Source organism: Condylura cristata, unplaced genomic scaffold, assembly GCF_000260355.1.
Source record: "Condylura cristata isolate star-nosed mole 26May11 unplaced genomic scaffold, ConCri1.0 scaffold00005, whole genome shotgun sequence".
In the NCBI taxonomy this organism is placed as follows: Eukaryota; Metazoa; Chordata; class Mammalia; order Eulipotyphla; family Talpidae; genus Condylura; species Condylura cristata.
In genome coordinates, this window is record NW_004567106.1 from 59,128,654 (window position 1) to 59,138,865 (window position 10,212).

Here is a 10,212-nt window from a genome sequence, read left to right on the forward strand (position 1 = left end):
CTGCGCATGTCTCAAGGGCTGGGGGTGCGGCAGATAGCTGTCCACTGCGGAGGTGGGGTTTCGGTGGTTTCAGGTGGACTGGGCTGAGCTCTGGCCGCGAGTATGGCGGGTAGGGGGAAACTCATTGCGGTGATCGGAGACGAGGACACGGTGACTGGCTTCCTGCTCGGCGGCATAGGGGAGCTGAACAAGAACCGCCACCCTAATTTCCTGGTGGTGGAGAAGGATACCACCATCAACGAGATCGAAGACACTTTCCGGTACGGTAGCCTGGGAGGCCTGGAAGGGGACCTGCATGGGCGGAGGTGGAGGCGGAGGCGGACCTTCGCGCGGGCACCGGGCAGGCTAGGTCTGCGATGGGTTGCTGGATCCCGATCTCCGGGGGCTGGAAAGTTCGTACCCCCGCCCTTCCAAGGCAGAGGCCGCTAAGCTCCAAGTTCCCTTTTGGGGCTCAATGGAGCAGAACTGTGTCGGGTCCACAAGCTTCCCCACATGACTCTGTGTCAGGAAGGAAAGGGAATAGGGCTTGTGACTGGCACCACCCCAGGACCTTACTTGCTCCCTCATAGCGGGACTCCCGCAGAGGACAGGTCTCAGCTCTGCTTCAGGGGTTCTGGCTCTTCACCCTGTACAGCCGGCTTCCAGCATTGCAGGCCCTAGTACGAGTTTACCCCTAAAGAAGTCACGCATTCAGTGAACATCTGGGCAGTGGACTCTAGCTTCTTTGCGTTTTCATCAGAGGTTCAACAGCCTCCAGTGAGGTGGGGCTCTTATTCCACTACAGGGAAAACAGATTAAAGCACATTCCAGAGTCACACAGAAGAGGCATTTGAATCCAATTCCAACCCTTTCTGCTTTCTTAAGGCAGGTTCACATTCTGGATGTGCAGCTCCCCCTCAATCTGCCTTGAATTTCCCATTGTTCCTCAAGACAGTGGGCACACCACCTTCTGTTAAGACCTTGCACTTCAGTTCCTCAATTCCTGCCCTGGAAAGTTTGAGTGCAGGCATGACCCTTAATCCAGGAAGGGTCCTGGTGGCTTGAATGGAGTGTGCCTGCTCCCTCCTCTTTCCCTCTCCCCTTCTCTAGGGCCTCTGCACCAAGACTCAGGAATAAGCCAGTCTCTGCTGTTTTTCCCTAAACAGCCCAGCCCCAAGCTACTGGCTGAGACTGGTTCCTACTGCCTGGGGTAGGAGAGGCCTGATCTGGGAGGCTGATCTCTAAGCAGATTGATAAAGTGATGCAAGTTGTGAGGGCAGAAGGACACAAATGTTGTGACCAGTCAGAAGGGCCCTCAGAGGTCATCAAGTCTGATCTAGCTCAGTGCCTACACAGAGCAGGTGCTCAGTGTGTGTGGTGTGTGTCTGTGTGGAGAGAGAGAAGAATATACAATATGAATATTTTAATGAGCCAGTGTGTGGGTGATTACAAGTAAAGGATCTCAGTGCCAGGTTTTCCCTATGCAAAAAAATGTGCTTTGTCCACTTCCCCTATTGTTTTCTTGCCTCTTGCCAGCCTTCCCCTCTTAATCCATCCCTGTCTAATCAGCACGGGCCATGGAGCCTTCGTGGTCTCATTCCTCTTTTACTTTTAATACTGAATTTCTCCTTGAAAGGTTCTGTTCATGTGTTAACAGAACCTCACTACCTCCGTCCCTGTAAGTAACGTTTGCTTTTTTAAAACATGCAGAGGGCCTACAAATATATTTGTGTGTATGTATATAGAATATATAGAGTATATTCTCTTCTCCTCTCCCTTTCTTAGCCCAGGGCAGCCTACAGAATACAGTGACATGCACTTGAATCTTCACTGCCAGGTCACTGGGGGTCCTCCTCAGGGGAGATGGAAGTCAGCCCTGACAGCCGTGGCCTTTAGCTTTTGAATGAAATTCATTCTGGATGGAGCAGAGAGAGTTTAGCATAGCAACGTTTTCCCTTGTCCCCCGGGCTTTCTGGGTCACACCTGTTCATTTTTGCAGCTCAGTGCACCAACTCAGGGTGAGCCGCCTTGGACACCCGCTTTTTTCTCCCAACAGGCAGTTTCTGCACCGGGACGACATCGGCATCATCCTTATTAACCAGTACATCGCGGAGATGGTGCGGCACGCGCTGGACGCGCACCAGCGCTCCATCCCAGCGGTGCTGGAGATCCCCTCCAAGGAGCACCCTTACGATGCTGCCAAGGACTCCATCCTGCGCCGGGCCAGGGGCATGTTCACCACCGAAGACCTGCGCTAGAGGGCTCCCCACGCCCCGGGCCCCCCCGTGGTCAGGCTTCTCCCGGGCTGCCCATCTGCCCTGCTCAAAGTTTTGAGCCTGTTTCCCAAGTCCACACCCCTTCCCACTGCACTGAGGCGCCAGGCAAGGTACTTCTAGGTTGCAGAGGCGCCGCCATTAAAACCTAGGCTGGCTGGGAAGCAGGAAGACTGTCTTCTCTCTCCACTACCTCTCCCTTGTGCTGTTATGCAGTGTCGTTGTTGGTGTTAAATTAAAGTAATATTCTTGCTTCTGTCCAAACCGGGGTTGGGTGCTAGAAAGGCCACCTGTGGGATGGGGCTCCTGGCGGGGAGGTGATTGGCAGGATTGGAAAAGGTTCTGCCAGAAGACACACAAGAGGTGGACCGGGGAGATGGTGCCGGAACCCAGTGTCAAGGACTGGCCTGAATCTTTGAGACTTGGAATGAGGAGGCTGGAGCCGGGCTCTTGGTGCCCCCATTTCAGTCTCTGTTGGGCTGGGAGGGCACGTGACCCACGGGACAGAAGCAGAAAGCACAGGAAACCAGGAAGCTTGAGGTTCGAGGCCGAGCCTGGGTCCTGGAAGAGGTTTGGGGATCAAGGCTCTTAACCAATGGGCCCCCGCTTGAGGCCGCCTCAGAAAGCAGGTATGTGAGGTCTGCTGTGGCCTGGCGGGTAGAACCCTGGCCCTGTGTGAGGTGAGGCCTGGTTGCCGGGTGACTCCCCAGGCAGTCACCTGCTGGCAGAAGGTGCTTGCTGTGTCCACCCCTCAGCTACAGCTACCCTGGTGCCATTCCTCTTGCCACCATGGCACGTCAACTCAACATGGATACGCTGCGGCAGAACTTCTGGAAGGAGGAATATCTGAGGGAGAAGATGTTGCGCTGTGAATGGCACCGCAAGTATAGCTCAGTGGTGAAGGTCAAGCAGAAGGCTAAGGCTTCAGCCCGCCTCCCCCTCAAACTGCCGACCCTGCACCCCAAAACCCCGCTTTTGCCCCCAGCTGCCCCCAAAGCAGTAACACCCAAGGGCCCCAGCCCTGTCCCGAAGGCCCCTGTTCAGGCAGAAATGTACCCAGTGCCGCCTGCCACCCGGGCCCTGCTGTATGAAGGCATCTCCCACGACTCCCAGGGGCGCTACCAGTACCTCAACACCCGAAAACTGGACTTGCCAGAGAAGCGCTACATCTTCCCCATCACCACCAACTTCACTTACGGCTGGCAGCTGGGTGAGCCCCTAACCCCCCGACACAGTTCACCTCACAAACATTGGCACCTGCTGCACACTGGGCAGCATTCTGGATGACGGGCACCCGAGACACGTGGGCTTTCTTCCCTAGGGGTGTCCATTCCAGCAGGGGGCCAGGCCCTAGACACCAGCGCAAAGCTTACAGAAGGACAAGTGACATGAGGACACTAAGCAGGGACTGGGAGAGGGCGCTGGGGGTGGTGCTGCTTTAGGCTGGGTTGTCGGAAAAGGCCTGGACCTTGGGCTGAGCAGTGAGTGACGGGAAGACAGAGGAAGGCTTTGACAGGTGCCTGATACGGATTTACTTGCTTTTTTTTTTTTAAATGCACCCTGATAAGCTGTAAGCAATGGCCTTTCTAGGGTAGAGAATAGACTGGCAGATGAGTTATAAACATCCTATTTTTGAGTTATCCTGGCAAGAGATGACAATAGCTTAGATGCAGGTGATTGATATGTGGAAGAGCTAAAACAGATTCAGGATATGTTTTGGAGAAAGAGTCAGTGGAACCTACTGAAACATTGAGTGAGAGGAGGCAGAGGTGACAGAAGATGGGAGGAGCAGATCACGGGGTGTGCACAGACAGGTCTATGCTGGAGGCCTCAGTGAGGCTGCTGTGGAGGGAAGTTGCCCTCTGGAGCCAGGTCAGATTTGGGGGTCATCAGAAGATAGGTATAGTAAAGAGATTGGGGAGCTCACCCAGGGACCTGCAGTGCTGAATCTGACTGGAGGAGAGGCAGGGAGCACAGAGATGAATGGAAGGCTGTTCATCTGGATTGAGTTGCTTCTTTCTGTGAGGCTCAGTCAAGATTATCTGCTAGGAGGGAGAGAAGTGGAGGCAGCGATGAAGTTTGAGGTAAAAAGTCAAGATGTGGGAAAGTAATATACCAGAGGTGTTGTGGGGTCCTGGTGATGCCCAGTGTCCCTTGCTGTGTGTGCACATCAATTCCAAGTAAGATTGCTCAGCCATGTCTTTCTCCACAGGCTGGAGTGCCTGTGCAGAAAAGGCACGTGGTTGGGGATAAACACACTAAAGTTTTGCCTAAAAACTTCCCTCACCTTCCCGGGAACTCTTGAAAGGGAATGAAGGGAGGAATTTCCCAAGAGCAGGAGGTAACGGTAGTGCCATCTCCCAGTGCGGCCTTGCTCAGTCTGTCCTACACAGGCAGGCCCGAGTGTCCAGGTGCCCCCTCCGTGGAGCATCCTGAGGCTGGGATGACACTGGCACAGAACTGACAGCGTTCTGCCATTCCTAACTATCGGGGCACCCAGCCAGCTCCCTGGTTCCCACAGCCCCCACTCCTCAGAAGCGTGCCTCTTTATTTCTTCACACTTACAAAGTGGCTACAACACAGGCAGGTTCCTAGGGCCGGGACCTCGTGCACCGCAGTTCCTTCACCAGGGTCCACTCTGGTCTCTTCTCAGGGCCCCCCATGAAGCAAGAATTGGTCTCCTGCAAGATGTGCCGCATTGACTCATTCTTCCGCAAGAACGGGGCCTTCGACTTTCTTGACCCCCAGGACCTGGCTCTCTGACCAGGGCCCAGCAGTGGGCTCCGGGGAAAGGAAAAGAAATGACAGGCCTCCTGGTGGGGTGAAGCTGTGGTGTGTGTCTCAGGTCTTGGTCCTCCCTGGCGGGGAGACAGCGATGGGGGACCTCTCTGAAACCTCCTCTGCCTCGCACTTGCTCCCCCTGCAGGTGGCCGCCTTTTCCTTGAACCCTCCTCTCTTTCTGGGGCCACCTGAGGATTCTGCATGGGCTGGAGGGGCTGTGTGAGGCGCCGGCTACTCTCCAGGTGCAGGCGGGTGCAGTGGCTCCAGCCTCAGTAGCTGCTGGAAGTTCTGGGTATTCCTGGGGAGATAGTGGCCTGTCACCCCAACTGCCAGGGAAAGGGGACCACCACCACCACCCAGAGAGCCACCTGGGCCTGCCCCTCACCTGGCCCCCAGGGCCCGCAGCTGCCGGGTCCTCTCCTGGTGTGTGTGCTGCAGCTGTTCCCGCAGGGCGCGCCGCTGCCCGGCAGTGTCCTCCTGGGGCGGGATGGAGTGAGCGCCCTGGCCTCCCCTCCTTGGGGCTCGGATGGAAGCAGCAGAGCCGCAGCGGGCAGAGGACCCTCCCACTTTGGGCGGGCGTCCTAGCCCATGCGGCACGGGTGCAGCACTTCAAAGGGACTCAGGTGGACGCCGGGTCGCCCCCTCCCAGCTGGACTGTGCCACCCCCCTCCCCACCCCGACTCTCCCCGGGGTCTTGCCTGTGGCGGGAGCTGAACCGGGCTGGACGGGGGCTCCAGGGGATGAACCCGGCAGTGGCGGTTCCTGGCGATGTGCAGCCGTTCAAGGACCTGGAGGGGGTGACCGTCAGCGGCCGCGGGTCGCCCCCCGCCGCCCCGCCCGGCTCTGCCGGCGCTCACCCGGAGCCGCTGCTGCTCGCGGGCCTGCCGCCGCCGGCTCCTGGCCGCGCCATGCAGCTCCAGCAGCCGCTGCAGCGCCGACTCCTGCTGCGCCGCGCTCACGCCCGCCCAAGCCTTCTCCCTGCCGGAGGGCTCGAGCCAAGCGGCCTTAGTGGCCTTGGGGGCCTCGGCGGCGCCCCTTGCCTCCCCCGGGGCGCCGCGGAGCCAGGCCGAGCCGCCCTCCCGCCGTCCGCTCCCCTCGCCCGCCGCCTGCTCCGCATCGCGCGCGGGCGCCGGGGACCGCGGGAGACGTGCGGGGCGCGGCTGCGGGCCGGAGCTCATCGCACTTGGGGGTGCTGGGCCTGGGGGCAGCAGCCCGGCTGGGGGCGCACGGGCAGCCTGCGCCCGGCCCAGGGCCGGCCGCTGCTCTCTTTCCTCCGCCGCTGACTGAGGGCTCTGGCCCTGCCCCCGCTGGGTGGTCCTTCCTTCGGGGCTTGGGCTCTCCCTTCCCCCAGGTTGCGGCTTCTGCTCTGGGGGCCTGCAGGAGTCCCCTGGAAGTCTCAGGGGGTCGCTTTCCTCCCCTGGCTGTGCAGGCGCCACCTCCCAGGTGCGTGAGGTATCACCTCCAGCTGACTGAAGGAGCTCTCCCTCCGCACCCTGAGTAGTCTCCCTGGTCTGCACCAGGAGGGCCGCCTTTGGGGGGCTCTTAGGGCGATTCCCAGTTTGACTTGGAGAAGCATTTTTGTCCTCCTCCTGGTGGGCCTCCCACCTCTGACCCTGGTGTGTCCTCTCTCTTAGACTCTGGGAGACTGCACTGATCTGCTCCCCGGGGTCTTCCATTCTCTGACCCTGAGGGATGTCATTCTCAGTTTCCAGAAGTTTCTCTTCTCTTTGAGGAATCTCAATCCCCAGCAGTTTCTGAAGTTCTGCTCTGTCCTGGTTCAGACTCCAGCCCAGCACCTGTCGTCCATCTTGGGGTCCCGGCAGTTCCTGGGAGGACAGGTCTGAGGGCCCTGGGGTTCCACGAGCAAACTGTCCGCCCTGTAGGCTCCTGGGGGGTGGTGGACTGGGCCTCTGGGTCTCCGGCTCTGCTTGACCCTTCTCTTGCTGCTTGGTGAAGTCCTGGGAAGGATGACCACTTGCCCCCAGGCATGTGAGGAAATGCCCAGGACCAGGACCTGTTCCCTGGGGGGAGCCTGGAGACCCTGGTGGCTACCTCAGGAGGTCTCGCTTAGCCCTTGCCTAATTTCCTGAGTTGTTTAAACCCATTTTTTGCAGCATAAACAGTGCTCCTATGGTGGTTCTCCTCTCCCACCTGGCTCCCTGAGCCACCCTCGAAGCCACTTTCCAGGCAGACCCCACCCCTGAGACCCCCAATCTGAGGCCTTGCCTAGGACCCTTAGACCCTTTTACCTTGAACTCTGAGCCTCCTGGTTCCCCAGAGCTGCTGCTGCTGCCGCTGCTGGAGTTCAGCTCTTGGGAACCTGCGGTGGAAAGCCCAATGTGGGGCACCCCTGCTCACATCCTAGCCCTTCACACACATCTTACTCCCACCAGAACCAGGAAGTCTAGGGGGTCCCCACTGCATGGGGGGTGATGGAGGGGGAGATGAGGTTTTCTGAGGGCTGGTATTTGAACTTGGAGGTAGTTCATCCTCCACCTTTATTGGCAGAGTCTGCATGCACCAGCTTGGCACCGGCTGAGCCTACCCTCCTCCTCCTCCAGGCCAAGGGGACCCCCTCAGAGGAACAGCACCCTCTTTCACAAAACCACCAGAGGCTGCCCAAGTGCAGGGAGGGCCTGTTTGCTTCAGTTCCTCATAGGAACTCCCCTACTTCAGGCTGCTGCACCCCAGGACCATAAAGAAACCCACCATAGGCACCTACCTCACCCCCTGCCCTTTAGCTGTTCTTTGTTTCTGACAGCAAAATCACATGTAATTCAAGAAATAAAATTCTAGGCCAGAGCCTGACCTAAAATCTGCAAGTCTTCATAATTAACAAAAGGAATCTAAAAAAAGAGATCCGCTGCTCCTTCACAACTGTGGAGGGAGAGTTGTTCTGCATCCATAAAACCCGTTAAAAGAACTTGATTTCATAAGATCTTAGACTGAAAACTTTCACAAAAATATTCCATCATCAGGCAGCACGGATCTGTGAATATTCATAACAGTAAACAACTGGGTATGTTCTGTGAAAATAAATCTGTCTTTTGAAGAGTTTCTGAACAAAGGTATGTGATGACTCCCAGGCCTGTAGAAATTATTGCCATGAATTGAAAGTGACCACCAGTCCTCCATAATTCTGATTTTTTACCACCCAATCATTTATTCCTCTGGTAATAATGTCACTGATATCTCTGTATTCCCAAGTGAGAAACTGCTTGTAAAAAATTTCTGTCAGAAAATTATCACTGGCATTTGCCTCTTCTCTCACACACCTGATGGGAGAATGAAAGGCTTATGGTTCTGCTCAGCACTTTATTTGACAAATAATTCGAGTCTGTTTCATTGATATTGATAGGCTTGGAACTCACAGCCTCCAGCTCACTGAACTTGAATGGCCTGTCACTCTCACCAGGCTGTCATCAGCGACAGCCAGGCCCAGGTGCTGAGGCAAGTCTCTGTGCTGTGCTGTGCATCCCCAATGCCCGGTGTAAGGTGGCACATAGGCACCAGGGAGCTGTGACTCCACCCCCTCCTCCCTGGGCAGCCAGGGACAGTCATTTCTGGCACTCTCTCCCTGAGCCCTGGCTTGACTTCAGAATCCTCCAGAACGCTGTGCCTGACAGGAGGAATTGGTACCTAAAATAAAACCTATTTGTCATCCTGGGTGCCCCTGGCACTCAATAAAAAGGTGTGAGCTGTGGGGAGAGTGGGAGATGGTTAGAATCTTGGTACTTGGGAGCAGGTCTTCTCTGCCTGCTTGCAACCTAGTCTGGGAAACCCAGTCCAGGGGCTCTGTCGCCTGCCCCCTCCTGTCAACTTACCAGGTGTGGACTCTGCCCGCCTGCCGGGACCCGCCTGCCACCTTGGGGCTTCAGCTCTCCGGGCTTCAGGGAGACCCAGGGCTGGTGAGGTACTCACTGCCTGCCCCCTGCAGAGGTGCAAAGATGCCTCAAGGGTAGCCTGTGGGCTCTGGAAGTGGAGGTAGCCAGCCTGCTAGTCTCCAACACCCCAGCAGGCTACGGGCCTTCCCCCCCCAACACCCACCACTATAGCCCAGGAGCTGGAACTCAGGGTACCCTTTCCAGGGGCTGTGGGGCATTGTGGAAGCAATTGAATGAGAAACCCAGGAGAAGTAGGAGGCGTGAAGAGGGCTTGCTGGGCAGGGGGCTGTAGAAGGAGACAGGGAAAAGGGCAGTGACTGGTCCTTTTGTGTGGCACCACAGAGTTTCCTGGGCAACGGACTCACCCTTCTGGGAGCAGATGACTCTGGCTCAGGGTGTCCCGGGCTTGGGGTGATGGGCACAGCCTGGAATCCTGGAAGGGTTGAGTCATCTCTACACAATAGGGCATCATCCCCCAGGGTGGCGGGCATCCTCCAAGACTCCAGCTATGCTTCCTTCCCTCTGGTAACCCTGCCCTGGGAGGCCTCGGCCCCACCCCCTTCACATGAAGAAACCTGGAAAGGGAACCCTCCTGCCAGACAAGACTGCCGCTGGCTGACAGTGCTGCCGGCACATGGCACACTTCCTCCGTGCCCCCACTGAGACAACCTCCTGCTACTGAGAGGACGCCTCTGCCAGACGGGGCTGCCAACCTGCCCGAGAGCCTCAGGACGTGGGTGACAGCCGGGGACTGGGAGCCATGTCCCGGAGGGAGGGGCCCAGGACAGGCACTGCTCCTGGCCTCTGTCTCAGGGCCGCCACCCCACAGGACACTGCCAATCCTGCTCTCCTCTCTGCCACAGCCTGTGGAAAGGCTTCCAGAGATCCTCACGCAATCGATTTGACTAGGTTGGCCCAGCAGCTGTGGGAAGGTGCCCACAGCCTGCAGAGAGCAAGCCGGCTGTGTGCCTCAGGCACGGGACTGCACCAGGGACAGATGAGGCCGCCGGCCCTCCCAGCGGCCCTCCCAGCAAGACCTACCACCCTGCCCACTTCGTAGCTGAGGAAACAGGTGTGAGCCTGCACCTGCCCCCAGAGCGGCCAATCCATCCACTCCCTTCCGTCACACTCGCCCCACGCTCAGCCAAGTCGCTGCTCACCCCACTCTTCGGCTGTTCAGAAGTCCCCCCTTGTCGACTCCCTGGCTGGCGGGACTGGCTCCATGCAACCTGGGCCTGGTCCCTCAGACCGCAGAACTGGACCCGGGGGGGCCAGAAGAGGCCCAGCCCTGCCCC

The 10,212-nt window shown here is 57.8% G+C and overlaps 2 protein-coding genes across 2 annotated transcripts; both read left to right on the top strand.

The window, feature by feature from the left end:
• Positions 1-2,517, top strand: ATP6V1F (ATPase, H+ transporting, lysosomal 14kDa, V1 subunit F). The gene is made up of 2 exons (XM_004677025.2): positions 1-260; positions 2,036-2,517. Exons 1-2 carry the CDS (start codon positions 103-105, stop codon positions 2,235-2,237), a joined length of 360 nt encoding a protein of 119 aa, XP_004677082.1. The 5' UTR covers positions 1-102; the 3' UTR covers positions 2,238-2,517.
• Positions 2,518-3,041: 524 nt separating this feature from the next.
• On the top strand, positions 3,042-5,029 carry LOC105853203. Its single transcript, XM_012720716.1, has 2 exons — positions 3,042-3,462; positions 4,906-5,029. Exons 1-2 carry the CDS (start codon positions 3,042-3,044, stop codon positions 5,013-5,015), a joined length of 531 nt encoding a protein of 176 aa, XP_012576170.1. The 3' UTR covers positions 5,016-5,029.
• Positions 5,030-10,212: the final 5,183 nt, after the last annotated feature.

Coding starts and splice junctions, on each gene's coding strand:
- LOC105853203 (XM_012720716.1), top strand. CDS start 3,042: ATGGCACGTCAACTCAACATGGATACGCTGCGGCAGAACTTCTGGAAG. Junction 3,463..4,905: donor CACTTACGGCTGGCAGCTGG/GTGAGCCCCTAA, acceptor GTCTCTTCTCAG/GGCCCCCCATGAAGCAAGAA.
- ATP6V1F (XM_004677025.2), top strand. CDS start 103: ATGGCGGGTAGGGGGAAACTCATTGCGGTGATCGGAGACGAGGACACG. Junction 261..2,035: donor GAGATCGAAGACACTTTCCG/GTACGGTAGCCT, acceptor TTCTCCCAACAG/GCAGTTTCTGCACCGGGACG.